The 26,281-nt window shown below is 37.8% G+C and overlaps 1 protein-coding gene across 2 annotated transcripts in view; it reads left to right on the top strand.

The window, feature by feature from the left end:
* The window catches only part of OTUD4 (OTU deubiquitinase 4), a 46,879-nt gene that overhangs the window by 6,819 nt on the left and 13,779 nt on the right, over nucleotides 1–26,281 (top strand). The window contains exons 3-13 of one of the 2 annotated variants that reach the window (XM_065545545.1): nucleotides 2,404–2,454; nucleotides 9,756–9,802; nucleotides 10,732–10,804; nucleotides 11,920–12,001; nucleotides 14,679–14,811; nucleotides 17,478–17,535; nucleotides 17,789–17,903; nucleotides 18,000–18,064; nucleotides 21,141–21,235; nucleotides 22,872–22,975; nucleotides 23,078–23,264. In XM_065545545.1, the coding sequence (XP_065401617.1) occupies nucleotides 2,404–2,454; nucleotides 9,756–9,802; nucleotides 10,732–10,804; nucleotides 11,920–12,001; nucleotides 14,679–14,811; nucleotides 17,478–17,535; nucleotides 17,789–17,903; nucleotides 18,000–18,064; nucleotides 21,141–21,235; nucleotides 22,872–22,975; nucleotides 23,078–23,264 (1,010 nt within the window). Of the gene's footprint in view, nucleotides 1–2,403; nucleotides 2,455–9,755; nucleotides 9,803–10,731; nucleotides 10,805–11,919; nucleotides 12,002–14,678; nucleotides 14,812–17,477; nucleotides 17,536–17,785; nucleotides 17,904–17,999; nucleotides 18,065–21,140; nucleotides 21,236–22,871; nucleotides 22,976–23,077; nucleotides 23,265–26,281 lie in introns of both variants that reach the window. The other variant, XM_005556006.4, reaches the window with a different exon arrangement.

Raw genomic sequence — 26,281 nt, 5'->3', positions numbered from 1 at the left:
GAGGTTGCAGTGAGCCGAGTTGTGCTGCTCCACCACAGCCTGGGTGACAGAGTGAGACTCTCTCAAAAAAAAAAAAAAATAAAAATAAAAAAAAATTCAGACTTGCAGTGTAAAAAATACCCTGCGTATAAGTAATGCTGAGCGCTTAATTTTATCAGAAGGCATTTATAGGTTTTTAATTTTCAGAGTTCAGTGTGAACTCACATATCAGAACTCTATAATTATGTAAGTAGTGATTAATAGTTAATAAAATGTTGTGTAACAGCTTAATACAATTTTCTCGGTAGTATGTGAAATAAGATGCCACAGTGACCTGTTTTCATTTTACATTCAAAGTCTTATAGGATTTATTACTTACTGGTTTGAAGACCTAGAATTATGTAACCTGACAACTTTGGATGTTGTTTCCCCCAGTTGACTGGTAGAGAACATTGATATAATACTTTGCAAATAATAGGCTTGAAACCTTGTTTTATTAAAAAAAACTGGTAATACAGAGGCTAGATAAGAGAGTACAAAGATTACAAAGGTGTGGTAGAGAAGGGAAGTGGGGAGGTGGAGTGGTCTTTAAATTAATTCTTACTAATCATTGGCCCCAGAGGGTAAAACTGTTGATAATAATGGACATTGCTAACATTGGTTGAGGTGCTTACTATGTGCCAGGCATTAACATTAAGTGCTTTGCATATATTTTTTTAGTCCATATAATCTTTTTTTTTTTGAATGGAGTCTCACTCTGTTGCCCAAGCTGGAGTGCAGTGGCGCGATCTCGGCTCACTGCAAGCTCCGCCTCCCAGGTTCATGCCATTCTCCTGCCTCAGCTTCTAGAGTAGCTGGGACTACAGGTGCCCGCCACCACCACGGCAGACTAATTTTTTGTGTTTTTAGTAGAGACGGGCTTTCACCATGTTAGCCAGGATGGTCTCAATCTTCTGACCTCGTGATCCACCCACCCTGGCCTCCCAAAGTGCTGGGATTATGGGCATGAGCCACCGCGCCTGGCCTTAGTCCATATAATCTTATATGAGGTATGATCATAGGTTGAAAGTTCCATGGGGAAAAGTTTCACTTTCCTTATATGAACCTTCAAGCAGTTTCATTTGTCCAGAATTGGAAAGAGATATTGTAGAAAGGATTATGCCTTGTTATGACATTGTTCAGCCACATCATAGATGGACACTTTCTGTTTAGAAAGAAGACTCTCAGATAGGATGCAGGCTTGTGTCAGAATTCTGCAGTCTCTTGTAACTTTAAATGGTTCTGTGTTTTTTTTTTTTCTTAGACCTATAATCATCTAATATAGAACAGTAGCCCTTGATTGGTGGGCTCTTTAATATATATGGCTCTTTTATTATAAATATGTTTTGAAATTTAAGATATTTTTGGCAATTTGACATTATATAATCTGTAAAAGAATCTCAATCTTAAAATCCAAGGGTGCTTAAAAGATTTTTATAGACTAGGGAGTATACTTTAATGTCTTTAAGTATATCACTTTGCTAAATCAACTGGGACTGTAATTTAAATGCAATTGAATTTGGTGGTTCAACGAATGACTTTTAGAGATTTCTCAAATGAGTGTGATTGCTATGAAAGAAACATAAAAAAGGTTGGGTTATTACACAGCTTGAATAAACCCTATTTTTATGTCAAAGTAACAATGAAGCAATGAAGCAAGCTGTATTAGAAAAATCCTGTTGATGCTTCAAAATATTTTTAGCCTTATTAGTTCTCATCGCTCTTTCTAGTGTCACTGAACTGAGAGACAATGAGTACTCTTATCTGTATTGTTAAGCTATACTATTTCTTAGCTAGTAAGTCAGTCTTTGTTTTATTCCCTTCCACACACTGGCCACTACCAAGTTAAAGTACTGCTTTCATTATATAATTCCTCAGTTCAGAATGTCACCTGCAGTGGCCTTGAATGGCCTTTCCCATCTAGCCTGTAAGTCCTTCCTGGGCTCAAGGCCCTCTGTAAATATGCCCCCATTTGGGTTCTTCTCCCCCTCAGTTCCACAACATGTTGTCCTGCTCCAGCTGGCCAGATTGCTTGTCTTCCCAACACAGTGTTCCTCTTCCTCCTCATGCCACATTGGCCCTCTCTGTAGAGTATCAGCTGCCTGTTGCCATCCAGATCCTGTCCAGTATTCATCTTGAGTCACTTTTCTTTCAGGAAACCTTTCCTGACATAATTTCCTTTTTTACATTCTTTTGTATGTTTATGGTCTTTAGTGATTGCTATATGTTTTCGTAATTAGATTATGTACATATTTTTAAATAATACTGAGGTATTTTAGGTTTATGTACAAACAGTAATTCACAGTGAATGTTGTTTACACAGTGAAGCGGTTAACTTTTGACATATATCTTAGATGACATTTCTAATAGATTTATTTTTTGCAGTTTATAGAAGGATCATTTGAAGAATATTTAAAGCGTTTGGAAAATCCACAGGTATGTTACGATCTTCTAGTATGTTTCTATTTTTATATATCCAAATAATGTATTTAAAATTCATTAAAATGGAAGATTACTATTACAGTGTATAGAGGAGTATAAAAGGCTGAAATAATACTGGGGTGATGATTTTCAGAATGCTACGTTGGTGTGTATGTAACCTTGGACAGGGTGAAGTTTGATTTCTCTTTTTTTTTTTTTTTGAGATGGATTCTCGCTCTGTTGCCAGGCTGGAGTGCATGGCACGATCTTGGCCCACTGCAGCGTGGGTTCAAGCGATTCTCCTCCCAAGTATCTGGGGCTGCAGGTGCGCACCACCATGCCCAGCTAATTGTTTTAGTTTTAGTATGGATGGGGTTTCACCCATCTATACTATTGGCCAGGATGGTCTCGATCTCTTGACGTCGTGATCTGCCTGCCTCGGCCTCTCAAAGTGCTGGGATTACAGGTGTGAGCCACCACACCCGGCCTGCAGAGTTTTTCTTTCTAGGCAACTGTGAAGGTAGAGTTCTTTCTTTCTTTTTTTTTTTTTTAATTATACTTTAAGTTCTAGGGTACATGTGCACAACATGCAGATTTGTTACATATGTGTACATGTGCACAACATGCAGATTTGTTACATATGTATGCATGTGCCATGTTGGTGTGCTGCACCCATTAACTCGTTATTTACATTAGGTATATCTCCTAATGCTGTCCTTCCCCCCTTCCCCCACCCCATGACAGGCCCCAGTGTGTGATGTTCCCCTTCCTGTGTCCAAGTGTTCTCATTGTTCAGTTCCCACCTATGAGTGAGAACATGCAGTGTTTGGTTTTTTGTCCTTGCAATAGTTTCCTGAGAATGATGGTTTCTAGCTTCATCCATGTCCTTACAAAGGACGTGAACTCATCCTTTTTTATGGCTGGCTGCATAGTATTCCATGGTGTATATGTGCTACATTTTCTTAATCCAGTCTATCATTGATGGATATTTGGGTTGGTTCCAGGTCTTTGCTATTGTGAATAGTGAGAAGGTAGAATTCTTTCATGCAGGTTCCTATTTCCATGATCATCTCGTGAAGAGGGAAGAGACTGTTGAGACAGAAAAGGATAGTGTTTACCTACCAACTCCTGCTGCTATACTTTTTCAGTCACGATGTTAAAAGAATTTTCTGTTTACAAAACTAACATTCTTACTATAAAAATCCAGATATCTTGGAATGCCATTTAGAATGTTAACGTAAAAATAACATTGGCAAAGAAAAAAGCTAAGAAGAGTTAAGGAGTAAAGGGAATGAAATATAGGAACCAAGGGTGTTTGATCGATGACTGGTGTATCCATTTGGTTGCCAAACACTAATTTGAGTGCTTGTTATGGGCCAAGAATTCCTAGTCACCCTAGGGATGCAGAGGTAATGTAGATGACAAAAAAGTTTCCCTCTCATAGGAAAGAAGGTCAACACAAGCTAGAAAAGTAGATTTGTCACAAGAGTTATATAGCTGTGATGCTGTAGGCATTCAAAGTGTTATTTCTAGCTGGGTAGACAAAGCAACACTTTGAGAGTGAGTTTGTATTTGAAGTCTGAATAGATTCTAAATAGGAAATGCCTGGGCCGAAGGGCATTCCAGGCAGTGAAAACTGTGAGCAAGGCAGATTCAGAAAACAGTTCAGATTGTGTGGAGCATTGAGCATGTGTAGGTAAGAAGCAGTGAGAAAGGAGTTGGAAGGCAGGTTGGGGCCAAACTGTGGGAGAGCCTTCAGTGTTAGGGTCAGTGGTTTGGAGCTTATGCTTTAGACCCGTGTTTCTCAAAGTGTGATCTGTAGTTTATCTGTATCAAAATCACTTGATGTGCATGTGAAAATGCAGATTCCCTGGCCCCTATTCCAGACCTGAATCAGGGCCTCTGGGCCTGGGGCCTAGGCATCAGGCATTGGGAAGCCATATAAGGTTTTGGGGGAAGTCAGAGTAGTGGTTGCCCTATCTAAAATTGTAATTCTCAGCTTCCAACACATTCCCTGTATCCCTCTCTGCTTTATTTTTCTCTGTGGTGCTTATACCATTTAATGTATATTTCGTTTGTCATCTTCCTACTTGAATTAAGCTCCATGAACACAGATATGTTTTGTTCACTGCTATGTTCCTGAACTGAGGGATTTTGTTGACTGAAGGGTTGGATGGCATTTTGATGACTGAATGGATAGATGAAAGAATATTGTGTAAAAATAGTTTGAGGTGGATGGGATCACAGGCAGAAAGACCCATTTTAAAATAGTTTAAAAAGTATTTAATATGGAAAAATGCGCACATTGTATTAAGTGTAAAAAGGAACAAGTATTACTCTGGTTTTGGAGACAAATACCATTGAAGGCTTTTTCTCTAAATCCAGTCCTGAATATATTTTTATGTAATTCTGAAACTGAATTTTGCCCATATACTGTGATCACATATTCATTTTCCTGAGGTTTGCGTTTTTCTTCGTTTATAAGCCTCTTTGAAGGCAGGCATTGTGTGTATGTTTTTATTGCTTTGGAATTCCCATAGTTACCTTTCAGTTTGGGGTACCTAATTCATGATCAGTTTGTGTGTGCAGAATGAGTGTTAAGTCCACGTCACATTATATGTAACAGATAGGGAGAATAAACACCAGAATATTAACAGTTGTTATCTCCAGGTGGCGAGTATTATACGTGATTTTTTAATTTTTTTCTTCCTTTAGAAAAAATATAAAATGACAAAGGCCATTTATTACTTTGTATCAGGAAAACCACACAGTGTTGTTTCACAACAATTTCTGTGCAGCAGGTCAGGCTGTTGGGACTATGAGGATTTGAGCTAGGCGAAGCATAATGGGAATGAAGAGAAGGGGACAGAGGGAGGAAATGAGGCAGTGAACTGAACAGAGACGGATTTGATTTGGGGTCATGGGAAAGGAAGGTGTTAATGTTGGTCTGGTTTAGAACACGTGGGACAGGTTGTACCTCTTCCTCACGGTGGAGACTGGCCAGGTTTCTTTCTGATAAACACAAGACTTCTTATGATCTCCCCAGTCTGATCAAACCTCTTCTTGAGATGTCTTAGGTATCTTCTGAACAGTTGTTTCTTTTTTGTTACTAGCAACAAATATTTGTAAATCTTCATTCTTATTTTTTTGCTCTCCTGGGCTGGGCACAGTGGTTTGTGCCTCTAATCCCAACACTATAGGAGGCAGAGGTGGGCGGATCACTTGAGGTCAGAAGTTCATGATAGAGAAACCCCATCTCTACCAAAAATACAAAAAAATTAGCTGGGTGTGGTGGCGTGCACCTGTGGTCCCAGCTACTTGGGAGGCCAAGGCAGGAGAATTGGCTCGAACCTGGGACGCAGAGGTTGCAGTGAGCTGAGATTGTGCCACTGCATTCCAGCCTGGGCACCAGGGTGAGACTCCATCTCAAAAAATAAATAAATTTTTTTGCTTTCCTGATACATGGCTGTATAAAATGAATACAGAAACCATTTGGCAAATAGTTGATGGATAAACTCAGTTGCTTCATCCAGTTCTCAGAGAAAGCATCTTTATCCTCTTAAAATGATAAAGAACGGTGGAGCATTTTGAAAGGTACCTCAGACTTGTGCGAGAATATGTTTTTGTCCGCTTTGAGGTCAAATTGACATACAATGAAATTCATCACTTTTAAATGTACGATTTGATGAGATTTGACAAGTCTTATGTAACCACTTATGTAACCACCACCACAAACATCATAAAGGACATTTCCATCACTCCAAAAAGCTTCCTTTTGCCTTTTTGCAGTTAGTTCCCTTCCCCCTATCCCCTGGGTCCTGGCAAGCACTGATTTGCTTTCTAAGTTTTGCCATTTCTAGATGCATATAAATGGAATGATAGAGTTTGTAGTCTTATGTATTTGGCTTCTTTAACTTAGCCTGTTGGAAACACTGAAATTCATTCATGCATTTAGCAGTAGTTCCTTTTCATTGAAGAATAATAGTCTGTGTATGTATCCGTCACAAGCTATGTATACATTTACCAGTTGATTGATATTTAAGTTCTTTACAGTTTTGGGTTGTTAAAATTGAAGCTGCTAGGCCAGACGCGGTGGCTCACGCCTGTAATCCCAGCACTTTGGGAGGCCGAGGTGGGTGGATTACGAGGTCAGAAGATGGAGACCATCCTGGCTAACACGGTGAAACCCCGTCTACTAAAAAAATACACACACACACATACACACACAAAATTAGCCGGGCGTGGTGGCAGACGCCTGTGGTCCCCTCTACTCAGGAGGCTGAGGCAGGAGAATGGCATGAACCCAGGAGGCGGAGCTTGCAGTGAGCCGAGATCGCGCCACTACACTCCAGCCTACGTGACAGAACAAGACTCTGTCTCAAAAAAGAAAAATTGAAGCTGCTGTGAACAATTGCTTATAAATCTTTGTGTAGACATGTGTTTTCTTTTTTCTTGGATTAATACCTTAGAGCAAAATTGCTGGGTCATCTGGTAAATATATTTTTAAGAGAAACTGCCAAACTTTTTGAAGTGACTGTACCATTTTGCTTTCTCTTTAGCAATATTATGAGAATTTCAGTTTCTCCACATATTTGCCAGCACTCCTTGTGATTTTGAATTTCTCTAATGATGTTGAGCATCTTTTCATGTGCTTGTCATCCATCTAATTTTGTTGGTGAAATGTCTGTTCATAGGTTTTTGCCCCGTTTTAATTGCTGCTGTTCTTACTGAATTTTACTAGTTCTTTATACTGGATATAAGTCCTGTATTGGATGTATATTTTACAAATACATTCTTCTAGTTTGTATTTTGGCTTTCCATTTTTCTTTTTCTTTTTTTTTAAAATTATTTATTTATTTATTTATTTTTTTTTGAGGCAGAGTTTTGCTCTGTTGCCCAAGCTGGGGTGAAGTGGCACGATCTCAGCTCACTGAAACCTCTGCCTCCGTGAGTTCAAGCAAGTCCCCTGCCTCAGCCTCCTGAATAGTTGGGATTACAAGCTTGGCTTTTCATTTACTTAACAATGTCTTTTGAGGAGCAAGAGCTTAATACTGATGACTATTTAAGAACATATAAGTTATGTAATTTTGATATAGTATGGTTAATTAGTTAAAGCATATTTTGAAGGAATTCCTTTTACAAGAAAGATGTATGTCACACATCAAAAATGCTGATTAAGCAAAATTACAGTTTTAAGGTGGAAGACAGTGGTAGTAGAGTATCGATTTTTTTTTTTTTTTTTTAAATAATACACTGCTTGGGGAAGATTTTAGGATATCCATTGTTTACCTAACCAGACTACAAAATAACTTATTCTGAAGATTACTTACTAAAAAGTACATTATTCTCATGTAGCATTTTGTTGAGACTGATAGAATTTTTCATTTTTTATTTTTATTTTTTTTAGAGATGGAGTTTCGCTCGTAACACCCAGGCTGGAGTGCAGTGGTATGATCTTGGCTCACTGCAACCTCCGCCTCCTGGGTTCAAGCAATTCTCCTGTCTCAGCTGCCTGAGTAGCTGGGATTACAGGCATCTGCCACCACACCCGGCTAATGTTTTTTTTTTTTTAATAGAGATGGGGTTTCACCATGTTGGCCAGGGTGGTCCTGAACTCCTGTCCTCAGGTAATCCACCCTCCTCGGCCTCCCAAAGTGCTGGGATTACAGGCATGAGCCACTGTGCCTGGAAGAATTTTTCATGTTTTTAAGTGATGTAATGCTTCTTGTATAAAAATTAGAAACATAGCTTGGGTGTTTGATCTAAACAGACTCATAGCAGTGAACCGTTTCCTCTATACCAAAGGGTATCACTTCTAGCAGTTTGTGAGAAGCCATGATTGTTAGGCTGAGGCCTATTTTAAGAGATCTATTTTAATATATGGCACCTATTCCATTTTGAAAATCAGAGCTAACTTTTAAGAACTATTGAAAAGTCTCTGGGGGAAAAGATTGTGCTGGTCTAAGATCAAAACATTCTTTAAAATATTTTCCTTATTTGAGTTTTTCTTTTCTTCCAAGGATTAAGTGGCAACATTCATTTACCAAAGCTCATTGTTTTTGGTGACTTAATGTATTAAGTCTTTACTGACTTCTACTAGGAAAATATTGTTATGATAAAAGTTTTAAAATATAGATGTATATAGAATGAAATCTATATACATGAAAAATGAAAATTCTTCATTTTTCCTCATGTTAACTTCCCTGTCTCTATTGTCGGTTTAGGATGTATCCTCCCCATCCGCTTTCTATGCGTGCACAAGTACCAATATACGTGTCATTTTGTTTGTTTTTTACAAATAGGATTATTTTACCATGATTTACTTTTAAAATTAAACTCCGCCCAGGCTGGAGTGCAGTGGCCGGATCTCAGCTCACTGCAAGCTCCGCTTCCCAGGTTCACGCCATTCTTCTGCCTCAGCCTCCCGAGTAGCTGGGACTACAGGCGCCCACCACCTCGCCCAGCTAGTTTTTTGTATTTTTTTAGTAGAGACGGGGTTTCACCGTATTATTAGCCAGGATGGTCTCGATCTCCGGTCAGGCTGGTCTTGAACTCCCGACCTCAAGTGATCCTCCCTCCTTGGCCTCCCAAAGTGCTGCGATCACAGGTGTGAGTCGCTGCACCTGGCCGCCTCTATTCAGTATTTCATTTCCCAAGCTTATACCATGTGCCAGGCTCTGTCCTGGGGGCTAGGCTGGAGGATAACTCTTGCCTTCAGTAAGTTATCAACTTGAGCCAGGTGTGGTGGCTTATGCCTGTAATTCCAGCACTTTGGGAGGCAGAGGTGGGCGGATCACCTGAGGTCGGGAGTCGAGACCAGCCTGACCAACATGGAGAAACCCCATCTCTACTAAAAATACAAAATGAACCAGGCGTGGTGGCACATGCCTGTAATCCCAGCTACTTTGGAGGCTGAGGCAGGAGAATCACTTGAACCCTGGAGGTGGAGGTTGTGATGAGTTGAGATCACGCCACTGCACTCCAGCATGGGCAACGAGTGAAACTCCATCTCAAAAAAAAAAAAAAAGTTCTCAACTTACAGATGCTATGCTGTGGTCTTACCACACCAATAGGAACTGTCATTTCACCCTGTTAGTAAGTTTTTGTGTGTGTGTGTATGTGAGAGACTTGGACTGCATTTTACCATATATTGTCATCTGCTTTATACAAATGTTTTTATAATATTCACAATACTACTACTAATAATGAGCTTTAAGAACTCATTACATATGCTGTATAAAGGTGTGTATAGAAGTATAAAGTGTAATCTAAAAAGTGTGAGACACTTACATGCCACCTTTTTTTCTTCAATACAGGAATGGGTAGGACAAGTGGAAATAAGTGCCCTTTCTCTTATGTACAGGTAAACACTAATAACATAAGTAAAAGAAAATGTAACCAGTGGGAAATTATATTCCATTATATTAAAAATGTTAAAATAGCAAAGCTGTTTTATACTTAGGTTATGAAGCATCTTTTCTAAGTTTTTTTTAATCACATCAATTAGATTTTGACATTTAGATATGTCAGTGTTTAGAAATTTTAAATCTCAAAATACTTTGGAAAAGGGTACAGAAATTTTTCCCGTCTATGTTCTGTAAAATATCACTTATCAACCTTATAGAGAAATGATTTTCTCCTTTCTCAGGGTCAGTGGCGTTGAATGGCCACTAGAGCTGTACTAAAACACCATGTTACAAATTGAGTATTCCTTATCTGAATTGGTCGAGTCCAGAAGTTTTTGGATTTCGATTTTTTTTTGTTTTGTTTTGGAATACTTACATTACACTTACCCAGTTGAGCATCCCTAATTTGAAAATCTGAAATCCAGAATGCTCCATTGAGCATTTCCTTTGAGTGTCATGTTGGTGCTCAAAAACTTTTAGGTTTTGGAACATTTGGGATTTTCGCTTTTTAGATTTGGGATGCTCAGCCTGTATTCAATTTTGCTACTTTTACCCAGTAGAGGAGCAGGTAAATACTTTGTTTTTTCTTTTCAGAATGTAGCTTAAATTTTGTCTTCAAAATTTCTTTGATTTTTGAAGTCTCCCTTAAGAATTATATCTGAAATTTAAAATATATACAAATTATATTCAAAATTTTACATGTTAAAAAAGTTACTTTTGCATAGATATTTTACAACTTAGTTATCTCATTATTGTCTTTTGTATCTCCAGTGGTTGGGACAGTGCCTGGCACATATTAGGCCCTTGAGGAATGAATAAATGAATGATTAAATTCAAATTAATCAAGTATAGTCCATTATAAATAATTTCTAATTGTTGTTTTCAGGAAAGATTTTATAATTTATCGGGAACCAAATGTTTCTCCTTCACAAGTAACTGAAAATAATTTTCCTGAAAAGGTAAGAATTTTTCAAAGTGTTATAAAGTATTTAAGTAAAACCCACTTAGTTGCTACCATGACCTCATAAGCTATAATTTTAAATGATTTTTTGAAATATTTCCATATTAAGGTTATGGTATTCTGATTTCTTAAAAGTTCCTATTGTCACTTAGTCATGTTATTTTGTATTTTTTTGCTCCCACAAATTACTGTATTTAATTTTATAACATTTCAGTAGAAACACTGAAAAGAAATATGAGACATTAATATATATGATGAATTAGAGTGTTATTAGTTTTTTGTCAATGTAAACATTAAGTACTAAAATAACTTGTGAAAATAGGTTCTGCCATTACATCCAGGAATACTTTAGTAATCATATATATTTCCCTATTGTAAATTTTACTCACAAGGGTGTCATTGCATTATCTGTCATAAAGCAGAAGCAACTGAAAAATTTTGTGAAGCCTAGAAAGAAAGATCAACTGACTTATTATAAGAGAATTTTTGTCTTAAGTAGCTATTTTGGAGTCATGAAGGCCAAATTGAAGTGACTTGTGTTCCACCATTCTAGTGGTGTTAAGTTAGAGGGGAATTGAGTAAAATACTACTGTTAGAAGGGTTTTGGGGTTTCTGGGACGTTTTAAGGGATCTGGCTTTTTCAAAACAAATTTTGAAATACATTGTTATATTCTAAACAAAATCAATGCACATTTTTCTTTGTATATCTGATGATTTAGAAAATCACTTATACAAAGAAATTTATCTTTGATTTTACTTGTTAGAAAATTTTGCTTGTTAGAGGTTAGCATTAATAAGGTTTTCAAATATTTTCTTACAGTATCTTAATTTTCTTCTTTAAGTAGTTGAAAGCATGTTTTCATATATTTAGTTTTTTGTGATCCTGTAAACATTTCCAGAAATCATTTTGAGTTTTTTGATTTAATGCTTATATAACATTTCAACATATGGATGTACTGTAGCTTGACAATATTGAAGCTTTAGGTTACTCCTAAAATACTCACTATCTGTTTGGAAATGATCTAGTAATTCAGAGGCATTGGAGACGTACATTGCTATGTAAATGTCATATATATGAGGGGCTGAAATATTTCTTTTATTTTTCCCTTTCAGGTATTACTGTGTTTTTCAAATGGAAATCATTATGATATTGTGTATCCCATAAAGTATAAAGAAAGCTCTGCTATGTGTCAGTGTAAGTATCACCTTGTGTTTATATGGGAAATTATATTCCTAAATGTATAAAGTCTTAATATAAACAAATCAGAACAAATAATTCTATTGTGATATGAAAGTTATGTCCTAGAACCTTAAATTACCAAGAGTATTAATATTGTAATAAAAACGTGTTGCAATAGGAGGAAAGGTAGCTGGGCATGGTGGCCCATGCCTGTTTTCCCAACTACTTGGGAGGCTGAGGTGGGAGGATCACTTGAGCTCAGGAAGGCAAGGCTGCAGTGAGCTATGATTGTGCCACTACACTCCAGCTTGGGCAACAGAGTGAGACCTTGTTTCAAACTCAAACAAAACAAAACAAAACAGAGAGAAATTGGAGGAAAGGGAGCTTGTGGCTAGAGTTTGACTTGTAAATACCGACTTTTTTTTCCTGCGATAATTTCAGTAGTAAAGATTTATATACATTTTAAAAACTGTTAGTGTATAGCTTGAAAATCCAAATGACTGAGCAAATCAAACATTTGATTGTATTTGGCTCCAGGGCAGCATTTTGAACCTTGGCACTATTGATATTTTGGGCCGGATAATCCTCTGTTGTAGGGCTGTCTTGTGAACTTTAGGATGTTAAGTAGCATTCTTGGCTTTTACCTAGTGGATGGCAGTAACACACTCTCTCTCCCTTTGTGACAACTAATAATATCTCCAGATTTTGCCAAATGTTTCTTGGGCATATGAATTCCCCTTGTCCTTCTTCTCTTTGAGAATTCCTGCTATAGAAGAGCAGTGACCCTTCCTATCAGTTTATTTTATATCATCTATATTGGCAAAGCACAGATCAGTCATACAAAGCAGTGGTACTGGGCTTGTGACAGAGTTTTCCTCTGCTATTAAGCTAGTGGTAACCAGTAAAGATATGTGCAATACACTTTAAAAAAATTAATCCATTGTAAGATATGAAAGTGTAGCCTCTGTACCCTGGACTGTGTCTTTTCTCTCTCCTAGCTAGTCACAATCTGGACATTAAACAGCTCTGGGAAAGATAGCTCCTAGAGCTTGTCTTTCCTGTGCTTCTAAGTGCCTGTGGTTTGGGTGATATGAGGGCTGTAACTCCTGTTACTAGAATCTGGAAGAAAGATGGTCTATGAGAGGAAGGCTCTGTGGGAACTCATTTAGAGGTGGACAACTCAGTGTTTTTTTAGTTGTTGTTGCTATTTTTTTTTTTTTTTTTTTGAGATGGAGTCTTGCTCTGTCGCCTAGTGCAGTGGCGCAGTCTCTGCTCACTGCAACTTCCGCCTCCTGGGTTTAAGCTGTTCTCCTGCCTCAGCTTCCCGAGTAGCTTGGATTACAGGTGCACGCCACCGCATCTGGCTAATTTTTGTATTTTTAGTAGAGATGGGGTTTCACCATCTTGACCAGGCTGGTTTTGAACTCCTGACCTCAACTGATGCGCCCGCCTTAGCCTCCCAGAGTGCTGGGATTACAGGCGTGAGCCCTACCACACCTGGCCTTTTGCTGTTTTTTTAAGACAGGGTCTCGCTCTGTCACCCAGACTGGAGTGTAGTGGCATAATCTCAGTTCACTGCAACCATTGGCTTCTGGGTTCAAGCGATTCTCCTGCCTCAGCCTCTTGAGTAGCTGGAATTACAGATGTGCACCACGACACCTGGCTAATTTGTGTATTTTTAGTAGAGACAGGGTTTCACTGTGTTGGCCAGGCTGGTCTCGAACTCCTGACCTCCAGTGATCTGCCCGCCTTGGCCTCCCAAAGTGTTGGGATTACAGGTGTGAGCCTCCGCACCTGGCCCCATTGTTGGTGAATTCTTAGTACATTTGTTTTCTTAAAGCTCATCGTAATAAAACCAAATGAGAGTCCTAAAATCCATGTATTTTTGAATTTTTGTTAAAATATATTTCCCTATATTTGAGACTGGAGTTTTAAAATTTTACTTTATTTAAAGCAATGAAGTTGTCTAAATATGCTTCTTTCTTTCAGTGGCTGCTGAGAATATATTTTGTAACAGCTTTTTTTTTTAGTTGCTTATGTAAAATTAAAATCTGGAGCTAGGTTATGTAGTCAAACATCCTCTTTTTCTATGGAAACCTGAGAAGTGCTTGTTTAAGGGTACAATTAGTGGGAAAGCTTAGACTAGCATCCAAGTCTTCTGAGTTGTCAGCTAGTATGTACTATACTATATTCCTCTTTTTAGCAATCTTAAAGCTTCTTAATGTTTTTCATCCAAGTCTCTTGGCATGTTGTATGACATCCTTAAGTCTCAGTTTCCTTATCTGTACAATCAGAATAATGCTTCACTGTGCTGGGATTAAACGTAAGGATATATAGAGGCACACAGTGTGTGGAATGTAGTAGTAATAATTGCTTAGTATGTGTGTTTTGGCTTTTCCTATTGTCCTACTTGTTTCACAGTTGTACCTGTTTGTGATGGATGGTGTTAGTTTTTAAAATGGCACTGTCTTTTGCGATTATTTTAAACTACTTAACTGCACTTAACAGAAATTTTAGTTGTATCCTAGGTAACTTTCTGATTAAATTATGTTATTGACCATAAGGTTTAGCAGGTATCTAGTCAGGATTTTAAAAGCCTGAGCAATAGAAAGTTACAATGTTACAGTCTGGTCCTGTTTTTAAAAAACTGCCTGTAGTTAATGTTGGAAAATCTGTCTGTCATTAATTGCAGCTCTCCTTTATGAATTGCTGTATGAGAAGGTATTTAAAACTGATGTTAGTAAAATTGTGATGGGACTAGACACGTTGGAAGTAGCTGATGAAGACAACAGTGAAATATCAGATTCAGAGGATGACAGTTGCAAGTAAGAATGAAATCCTAAAATATTTTTCTAGTGCCATACAAGGAAACATTTAAGTAAATGTCTTTACATTTCAGTAAATGTCTTTGCATAAGATATATTGAGGTGTTAATGGTATTCATAAAGTATAGCAGTCTGCTGAAGTTTCTTTATCCCTGCCACTATTTTTACCTAATTTCTATTATGGGACTGTTTGGATGTTTATATTAGGATCTTATATTAGGATGTTTACTCTTTTATAAGAACCAACCCTATTATATTCTTATTGAAACTAAAAGTATATATTGTTGTATGAGAGTATGAAAGGATTGTACTTGGTATGTTACACTCTGTGACACTAGAGATATAAATGGAACTTAAGCCTTAGGCTGTCTAATTCTTTATTATAAAAATAACTTAAAATATATGTATATCTCTTGATTTGTAATTCCAAGTATTTATTGAAGTAAAATTTTCTGATCCTGATTGAAAATTTGGCCACCATTTCTTTCTAACTTGAATCAGTGTCTGCCATTGTAAATTTAATTCTAGAATGGACTGACTTTACATAGATAGAAATTTTGCTCTATGTTTCTCTCTGAGCACCATGTCATTGACCATGGGGGACATTGGAAGAGAGAATGACTAGCTTGTTACAACTTGATACCTGTGATTGGGGTTGGGGGACTTCTAGCACATCCAACACGTGTCCTTTGGTTGCTGCTGGTGGTAATGGTATTAGAAACAACTGGGTCTTGTATGGCAGTTGGCAGGTGAAGTATAGAGTAGGGGCTAGTAAGCTGGAGAAGTTTACCAGACATGGTAGAGTAGGTGTATAAGATGTGTTCACTATTGTGTTTAGTTTTTCTTTTTATACCGCACTCTTGTCCTTGGAATGTGGATTACCTTTACATTGCATTATTAAAAATTTTTTTTTTTTTGAGATGGAGTTTTGCTCTGGTAGCCCAGGCTGGAGTGCAATAGTGTGATCTCAGCTGACTGCAACCTCCACCTCCTGGGTTCAAGCGATTCTCCTGCCTCAGCCTCCTGAGTAGCTGGGATTACAGGCATGCGCCACCAACCTGGCTAATTTTGTATTTTTAGTAGAAATGGGGTTTCCTCTGTGTTAGTCAGGCCGGTCTCGAACTCACAAACTCAGATGATCTGACCGCCTCGGCCTCCAAAAGTGCTGGGATTACAGGCCTGAGGCACTGTGGCCTCTTTTTTATAAAACCATCAGATCTTGTGAGAACTCACGATCATGAGAGCAGCGTAGGGGAAACCACCCACATGTTTCAGTTATCTCCACCTGGTCTTGCCCTTGATACGTGGGGAGTATTACAATTCAGAATGAGATTTTGGCTGGGGGCACAAAGCTAAACTGTATCAGCCTACATCTCAACACTCATTTTTGCCTACTTATTTTTTTTTTCCTTATAGCAGTTATCAGCATGTAACATACTCATTACTTACTAGTTTTTATCTGTTGTCATCAGATTGTACATTTCATGTAGGCAGAGTTTTTATTCTCTTAAATGCTAGACCCCAGCACCTAATAATACAGTCATCCCTTGATGTATACCAGGGGATTCGGGACTCTTGAGTATACCACAGTCTGCACATATTCAAGTCCTGCTACGGGCCCTGTGAATCTGTTTATATGAAAAGCTGGCCCTCTGTGTACTTGGGTGTCACATCCCAAGAATACTGTATTTTCGATCTGCTTTTGGTTGGAAAAAAAGCTGTGTGTAAGTGGACCTGCACAGTTCAAACCTGTATTGTTCAAGAGCCAGCAGTGTACAGTGCATGGCACATAGTAGACACTCAAGTTAGTTATTGAGTATATGTGTAGGTATGTATGCGACAGTGAATTTAAAGGGCTGATGATGGTGCTTTCATTGTGCTGAACATTATTTGATGTAGAGTATTTTTTTTTTTTTTTTTTGAGATGGAGTTTCGCTCTTGTTGCCCAGGCTGGAGTGCAGTGGTGTGAACTTGGCTCACTGCAACCTCCGCCCCCCAGGTTCAAGCGATTCTCCTGCCTCAGTCTCCCGAGTAGCTAGGATTATAGGCATGCGCCACCATGCCCAGCTAATTTTGTATTTTTAGTAGAAACAGGGTTTCTCCATGTTGGTCAGGTTGGTCTTGAACTCTCCAACTCAGGTGATCTGCCCGCTTCTGCCTCCCAAAGTGCTGGGATTGCAGGCGTGAGCCACCGCGCCCGGCTGATGGAGAGTGTTTTTAATAAAAGGGTTGTCGAATCTGCCTATAGATACTTTTGTTGTAAATCGATTTTTTTTTTTTTTTTTAAAAACGGGTATATTGAAAGAAAGAAACTGGTATATTGAATTTACAGAACAATGTAAAAAGTTGCTTTCAATATACACGTGAGTAAATTCAATTATTCTACCCACCCAGATTTCACAGTTTATTTCTGTTCTCTTACTGATTACTGAGCCAGTTAGAATTACTGTTGTCTTTGACTTCTATCTTATATATATATACATTTACATACATATACTCTTTTATATATAGATATATTTATACCAAAACTTGTATGAGCTCACTGGAATATAGCTCTGACTTTTTGGAGCATAATTCTGACTTTGAAGACTTTTAGATGAAGTTAGAAGGTAATTACATGCAAATACCTTTTTTCTGCCCCTAATTATGGTTATCTTTCTTTGTAGGAGTAAAACTGCTGCTGCTGCTGATGTGAATGGATTTAAACCTTTGTCAGACAATGAGGTATTTTTTTTTAAAGTGGTTTTAAAACTAGCTCTTTAATATAAGAAAGCATATACATTAAAATCTTAATTTTTTTTTCTTTTTTCTGGTACATTTCAGTCAAGTCAGGATCATCTAAGAAATTGATTTGGTGGCTTCCTAGTTTTTTGAAGTTTCTTTTCTTCATTTGACTTTAGTTTTACATGTATCTCAAACAAAAATGTTTTAAAAGCACTTGTGTTGATTGGACTTCTTGACTTTGTTTGTTTAGCAGCTGAAGAACAATGGGAACTCTACTAGCCTGCCTTTGTCTAGAAAGGTTCTTAAGTCACTCAATCCTTCAGTCTATAGAAATGTGGAATATGAAATTTGGCTGAAGTCTAAACAAGGTGAGTTAAAAATCTGCATTTTCCATAAATTTGCTTTGTAGCACTTGAAAATAAGTCAACTTTATATTATACTGACCTTTTTTTTTTTTTTAACAGCTCAGCAAAAACGTGATTATTCCATTGCTGCTGGCTTACAATATGAAGTTGGAGACAAATGTCAAGTAAGTGACTCATGTAAAATAAGAGATTTTACTTGAAACCTTGCTTTTTCTAATATGAACCGAGAAAACAACTTTGGGATTTCAGAATATATTTATTATGTATATACATTTTAGTAGTTTACAAGTATTTAGCTTTTTGACTCATTTGAATACATTGTTAAAATTGTATGTATCTGAAACTGGCATTCCATCACATGATCTTTAAAAACAATTCAGCCTTTGGTATTAACTTGGTTCAAAGAAGTAATGATAATAACATATCAGATATTGAGGTTTTTTTGTTAAAATTGACTGAAATTGATTCAAAATTGACTATAGGTCATTTAGTTTTGTTTATGAAAATCATCTTGGATGATGTTGGTACATACATAATGTTTACTGTTGGACTGAGGAAGGAAAGTGAACCACAGAGAAGTTTTTGCCAATTAATTTGAATATGCAGCTGCCCTGGGTTTGAGTAGCTGATGGTTAAAAGGAGAAAGTTGGATTAAAATCAGTGTTTCTTAATCTAGTAGTTAACCCCCTCACTTCCTCCCCTGCCCCCCCTACCCCCACTGAACATTCAGCAGTGTCGAGAAATTTTTTACTGTCACAACTGGGAGGGTGCTACTGACATCTAGTGGGTAGAGGCCAAAGCTGTAGCCAAATAGTCTACAGTGCACAGAACAGCCTCCCTCATCTCCCTCTAACAAAGAATACCTAGTCCAAAGTGTCAGTAATGCTTAGGCAGAAGAAACCCTAGGTAAGATAATTTACAAGGTCTCTTCTTGTTTTTTGTTCCTTGTTTATGGAAAAATATTGCTATTTCAAAAACAAAAACAAAACCACATACACAAAAAATGTTATGTGGAAGTTAATTCTCATCAGAAATTATTTCCATCAAAAAGTGTTGCCTTTTAAAAAACAACTTTAAAACAGCCATTGGCAAACATTTATTTTTGACTTACAGAGGAAACATTTACTTTATGATAAATTGGCTTTTGTGAAGTCATCTGATTAGCCAGGATTTTATCTTAAGAACCTTTAATAGTTCTCATTCTGGGGTATTTAAAGGTGAGGAAAAAGAGAACATGATTCATTCAGGTACTGCCTTATGGGATTGTCATAAATCTGCTCTAATTGTAGAAGGAAATTGTGGAAGCTTTTACTACATTGATTGGGAAAACTTGAAAGAGAACAAACGAGATTAAATCCAGGGTTTAAAGGTCTCTCTCCTCACCCTTCTCAACAGAGAAGAGAAGATGGCTTATGCTGTATCATTAAAGTCATGTTATTTTAAGTCAAGCATATTTCCTTTGAGGTTGAAATTGCTTTTGGTAAAGGAGGTGCTTTTGATAAAGTAAATGGAAAAGCACATGCTTTTTTTTTTTCCTTTTTAAAGTATTTTATTTCCATCTGTACTACTTGACCATTTTATTTGGATAACATGGTCATTGGATAATTTGGATAAAATTTTAAGAAACTGAGATGACTCTAAGGTGACTTTTGTTTACTCGAGTGTGTAAGATGTAGTTTAAACTTTTGATTAGAACTAAGTTCAGAAAATTTTTTTATTGTGAAACTTTTGAAGGAAAAATGTCTTGTCATTGATGAAGAATGAAATATCAGCTTGAGGACTTTGGTTTACTACTAAAAGTGGGAGTTTGCTTAAAGCATTGTCCTGTATGTTGTACTTGGCAGGTACACAATTCAGTGTGGGCAATATAACAATAGGAAGAAAACTTAGGCTTTTTTCCTCTTTTATCAAGGATTTACAGTTGCGTAATATTAATTGCAAGAGAACAGTTAATGGATCTATTTTTAGGGATAAAAATCACAGTTACACGTTTTTAATATAGGAAAAATGGGAAGATAATAATTGTAATAATAGTTGCTCTCACTTGTAGAGTGGTTGCTGTGTGCAAATTATGTGTATCCTCTTACGTGTATCCTGTGCACCCTCATTCCATCTCCATGAGTTCTGTGACGTAGGTACTATTATTAGCTCCATTTTGCATTATGAGGAAACTGAAAGGAGAGAAAAATAACTTGCCCATGGTCATGTTGCTGGCGAGTGGAAAAGCCATACCTGGAAGCCTGGGGTATGTGGGACCATAGCCCTGCCTTCAGAACCAGGGCATGTTGCCTCTTTTGTTTAGAGCCTTAACATATTGTGCTCCTACTTTTTGAACAATTTAGAAAATCAGTTTAGAAAAGAATTTAGAGGGACAAAGAAGAAAAGGTTTTCTTTCTTTTAGGTAGGAGATATGGAGGTCTGGGAGGTTAAGGAGATGGATTTTATTGTAGACCTCTTTGGACTTACTTTGTTTTTTTTTTGTTTTTTTTGAGACGGAGTCTTGCTCTGTCACCCAGGCTGGAGTGCAGTGGCCGGATCTCAGCTCACTGCAAGCTCCGCCTCCCGGGTTTACGCCATTCTCCTGCCTCAGCCTCCCGAGTAGCTGGGACTACAGGCGCCCGCCACCGCGCCCGGCTAGTTTTTTGTATTTTTAGTAGAGACGGGGTTTCACCGTGTTAGCCAGGATGGTCTCGATCTCCTGACCTCGTGATCCGCCCGCCTCGGCCTCCCAAAGTGCTGGGATTACAGGCTTGAGCCACCGCGCCCGGCTACTTTGTTTTTACTGATAAACTTTATTTTCTGTTTAATTAAAGACAAAATTTTAAAATCTGGGTGTGGTGGCTCACGCTTGTAATCTCAGCACTTTGGGAGGCCGAGGCAGGTGGATCACTTGAGGTCAGGAGTTCGAGACCAGGTGGGCCAACACGGTGAAACACTGTCTCTACTAAAAATACAAACAAAACAAAACAAAATAAATGTAGCCGAGTGTGGTGGCACGCACCTGTGATCCCAGCTACTCGGGAGGCTGAGATAGGAGAATCCCAGGCTTGAACCGGGGAGGTGGAGGTTGCAGTGAGCCAAGGTTGCGCCTCTGCACTTCAGCCTGGGTGACAGAGCGAGACCTTGTCTCAAACAAACAAAACAAACGAAAAAACACAAGAAGTCACAAAAAACTGATTAATGCAAAGGAAGCAGGTGACTGATTTTTTTTTTCCTTTTCATTTTTGGAATGTTTAACAGGTGAGGTTGGATCACAATGGAAAATTTTTGAATGCAGATGTTCAAGGAGTTCATTCTGAGAATGGACCAGTTTTGGTTGAAGAACTGGGAAAGAAGTATGTACTACTCTTCAGCTAAGGCGTTTACTGCCTCTTCCATTTAGCCTAATCATGAGCATTTTAAAATGGCTTTCTGTATTTGCAAATTCAATGAAAGATATTGCCCATGTATAGAAAGTGTATTTGGGCCAGGGGCGGTGGCTCATGCCTGTAATCCCAGCACTTTGGGAGGCCAAGATGGGCGGATCACAAGATCAGGAGATCGAGACCATCCTGGCCAACATGGTGAGACCCCGTGTCTACTAAAAATATAAAAATTAGCTGGGTGTGGCAGCGTATGCCTGTAAATCCCAGCTACTTGAGAGGCTGAGGGAGGAGAATCGCTTGAACCAGGGAGGTTGCAGTGAGCTGAGATCGTGCCACTGCTCCTCAGCCTGGTAACAGAGCTAGACTTCATCTTAAAAAAAAAAAAAAAAGAAAGTACATTTGTTCTGACCTCTAGAAAAGCACTAAATGTGCAAATTTAGTATTTTGCACATTGTCAAACTTTGAATGAAGATTGTTTTGTTGCTTACTATTTAAAATGTACCATTGTGTGCACAAAGGCAGTTCAAGAAATTGACTAGATCGTAATATGGGAGCTTTGGAGGGATTCATTTTAAATTCATTCAGTACTGCATTGTGTGTAGTTAGTGTCCAGTCAGTTTGTCAGATGGAGTAGCAAAATATTATTGGCTTACCTTATACAGTGTTATTTTAGAGCACCTTTGTTTCAGTTGCTGCTGGGCTTTATTAGAGAAAAAGGTAGTAAGTCACACCTTAAACTTTACTGTGGAAAAATTTGAACATATACAAATTAAGAATAGATCCCCAATATAACCAACAGCACAGTTTTTGAATCCCAGTATAACTCAACACCCATTTTTAGCAACTCACAGCATTTTAACCAATTTTTTAATTTTTTTTGAGACATAGTCTTGCCTGTCACCCAGGCTGGAGTGCAGTGGCGCAATTTAGGCTCACTGCAACCTCCGCTTCCCGGGTTCAAGTGATTCTCGTGCGTCAGCCTCCCAAGTAGCTGAGATTACAGGCATGTGCCACTATGTCCGGCTAATCTTTTGTATCTTTAGTAGAGACAGGGTTTGACCATGTTGGCCAGGCTGGTCTTGAACCCCTGACCTTGTGATCCGCCCACCTCAGCCTCCCAAAGTGCTGGGATTACAGGCATGAGCTGCCTCACCCGGCCTAGGCAATATTTTCTAATCTATTTTCCCTAATATGTTTTTAAAAAATGAAAATGAAATTGGCATATTTTGAAGGCAATCCAAGCATCACACCATTTCTCCAGTGATGTTTATATGTTTCTCTAACAGAATAAAGACTTCCTTCCCTGCCTTAACTGCAGTACCATTATCCTATCTAAAAGAATAAGTCATTCTGTATTTAACTTTTGCTGAGATTGTGATTTAGCCCTCTTTTTTTTAAATTAGAAAATATGCTTTTGATTAATATCATTTTATTTGATTAGAATTACATCTGGATTGGTAAATGCTGTTTGTACCTTAATTCTAATTTATTTTAATGTAAGAAATAAAACTAGAAATTCTTATATAAGCTGAAAATAAATACGCAGAATATTTAAGTATTCTTACTAGGGTATTTTAAGCTATCACAAGTCTTTTCCCCTTTGAAGGCACACATCAAAGAACCTCAAGGCACCTCCCCCAGAAAGCTGGAACACAGTGTCAGGGAAGAAGATGAAAAAACCTTCCACTTCTGGACAAAATTTCCATTCTGGTAGGAGCACATCAGGCTGTCATTCCTTTGGGTTTGGGATGATGGTACTTGGGATTGTTTATAATATGAATATTATGATGTACTTTTGGGTTCTTATCACAGATATGGATTACAGAGGGCCAAAGAATCCAAGCAAGCCAATAAAAGCCCCATCAGCACTACCTCCTCGACTGCAGCATCCTTCAGGAGTAAGACAACATGCGTTCTCTAGTCATTCTTCAGGGTCACAGTCTCAGAAATTCTCCAGTGAGCACAAAAATCTTAGCCGGACACCTTCACAGATCATAAGGTAACCTTCTTGAATGCAAGAGAAGTATAGAAATCAAGTAAGAGGCATTTGTTGCATTTGCCGCATTATGTGCATTTAAATAATTATAACTTTGTGTTCATATAATTGTCCCTAGATTAGTATTAAGAGCATTTTGGATAAAACATCATGTGAGGGTCTCAATTCTTTATAATTTTCTTCAAACAAGGCAAGGAAGTATATATAGAGAGACCTTTATTTTTTAGTATTTTTTCAAATGGTTTGGGAGATCTTATTCTAGCCCAATCCTATTCTGGCACTTAATTTTCTGGTGGCTTGTAATATGGTAAAGACTGGATTCCAGATTGCATTTCTATTTCCTTGGGAGGTGAGGAACTTAAAGCAGCCCAAAATTGTTGGTTTACTTTGATAAGTTTTGATTGTGGTAATGTCTCTTAATACTGAATGGGGCTACAATTTTAGGTCTGTGAAATTGTAAATATCAACATTCTAAGTATCCAGAGACAGATGAACTTTGAGGATCACAATTTTCCTATGCTATGTGGATTTTAATTTTTCCCTAGTCTACACTTTCTGTTGAGTAACTTTATAACCCTTTGCAAGAGCTTTATTTGAGAAGCTGTGTCTTATGTTGAAGCTGTCTTTATCATGCAAATATGACTGTGTTTCCTGTGGAGTCTTCATAGGTGACTATGACAAGTACTTTTCCCATCAAAGCACCTTCTCAATTACCCGAAGAGCTGTAGCATCAGCTTATGTGTTTGCTAACCCTCTGGTCTTTAGTTCCTTTATATCTGGCATTTGGATGTTACGTTCTTTGTGAATGCACTTAACATTTTGTCACTGAAGATATATAGGCTGGTGTGAAGGTCATGAGTTATCTCAGTTGATTGTTCACAGTCAGTTACAGGTCAAACTCCGTGTTCTACTCTTTCACCCTTTGTCGCTACCGTAGTTGACTTGTCTTAAAAAGAAAGGAAATAAATATGTTTTATGTAGCATCTTCAAGACAGAATTGTAGGTTCTTAAGCTGACATTTATCAATACTATAAGCTGACATTTATCAATACTATTTTAGTTTCTTGGTGCTGTTGTAGCAAAATACCATAAACTGGTCATCTTGAAACAACAGAAATTTATTTTTTCACACTTCTGGTTGCTAAAAGTCTGAAATCAAGTTGTTGCCAGGGCCATGGTCTCTCCGAAGGCTCTAGGGGAGAATCTGTTCCATGCTTGCCTCCTACTTCTGGAGTTGACTGCAGTCCTTGAGGTTCCTTGGCTTGTAAGTGCATCACTCCATTCTCTGCTTCCATCATCGCATGGTGTTCTCCCCATGTGTCTCTGTCTATCTTTTCTCATAAGGACATTAGTCATACTGGGTTTAGGTCCTACCCTATTCAGTATGATCTCATCTTTACTTGATTACATCTGAGAAGACCCTATTTCTAAAAAGGTCATGTGCATAGGTACTAGAGATTAGGAACATGAACATACCTTTCTGAGAAGCACAGTTCAATCCATAACAAATACTAATGATTCTAATCTGTTACATTACCTCTCCCAAACAGACAGAATTTATGCCACTAATCAACTAGTTTATGGCTGAATTTTGTTGTTTGGACATTGACCAAACTCCAGTAGCCCCTGGTGGTAGCTTACTCAATGCACAAAGAGTATCTAAGATATTAACTTACTTTGAATGTTAACTTTGGAAACCTAGAAATAGAAAGTAACTATAGAAAGATTATAGGCAGAAATTAATTGTTTAATAACATTCTCATTTTTTGATAGAAAAAGCAGTGTTCTTTTTCCTTGAACACAAGGGTACTCTTTAGTGATTTAAAGATTAAAAAAGGAAATACACATAGACTACAAAATGGCTAATTTAAATAAACTTGTTTATTATGAACTGAATTTATAATCTGGTGTGTTTCTGGTGTTGACTCTGATCGCCTGTGAATTGGTACAGTGCTCAGACAGATGTCTTGTACCAATAATACTTTTAATCAAGTTTTTTTTTTTTTTTTTTTTGAGACAGAGTTTTGCTCTTACTGCCCAGGCTTGAGTGCAATGGCGCAATCTTGGCTCACTGCATCCTCCATCTCCCGGGTTCAAGCGATTCCCATGCCTTAGCCTCCCGAGTAGCTGGGATTACAGGCGTGCACCACCACGCCTGGCTGCTTTTGTATTTTTATTAGAGACGGGGTTTCACCATGTTGGTCAGGCTGGTCTTGAACTCCTGACCTTAGGTGATCAGCCCGCCTCTGCCTCGCAAAGTCCTGGGATTACAGGCATGAGCCATGGCACCCAGCCTCTAATCAACAGTATTTTTAATACTATGAAATAGAGAAGCATATCTTACTAGGATCCCTTTATATGTGTTAGCTATATGTGTTACTTGGTATATAAAAATACTTGATGGTATGTGACAAGGCAGTGATAATTAATACCATAGACATGAAACTTTAGAGATTTTTTGACATTGTGACTAATTACATTAGAACCTAGTGGTATTTGCAGTTTGTTGTTAGGTTAGTATGCCTTCTCCATTGTGTGTGAGAACGAATTTTACTAACGTATTAAAACAAGTTTAAAAACTTTATTGAATATTTAAAGTAAGAACATTAAAAAACTTAGTCAGATTTTAGAATTTTATAGCTAACAATCCAATAGATTTAAGCCCAGTACAGTTCATCTTCACTGTATTTCTAATTTGTAACACATCACTTTTGAATTTCTTCTAGTTATAGAGCAAAAGAGAACTGTAGTGCTGGATATGAGACCTTCATGGCCTCTTACTTTTTCCAGTTTTTCCTCATTGATAATTGTCTCTTCCTGTGGAGAAAACACAAAATATAACCAAAAACCAAGCAAGATTGCCATATATGCTTTCATTAATGTGGCTATCCAGGAAATACTGTGGCTGAATATCTGTCTTCAAGCTAGATGAAAATAGACTGTGGTAGCTTCTCTCTGAGGATGAGATGAAGATCATACAGTAGTGGTCATTTTTTTGGGGTGATAGGAGATGGTGACAA

This window comes from Macaca fascicularis, chromosome 5, assembly GCF_037993035.2.
Source record: "Macaca fascicularis isolate 582-1 chromosome 5, T2T-MFA8v1.1".
NCBI lineage: Eukaryota > Metazoa > Chordata > Mammalia > Primates > Cercopithecidae > Macaca > Macaca fascicularis.
This window is presented reverse-complemented; position numbering and strand designations above follow the sequence as displayed.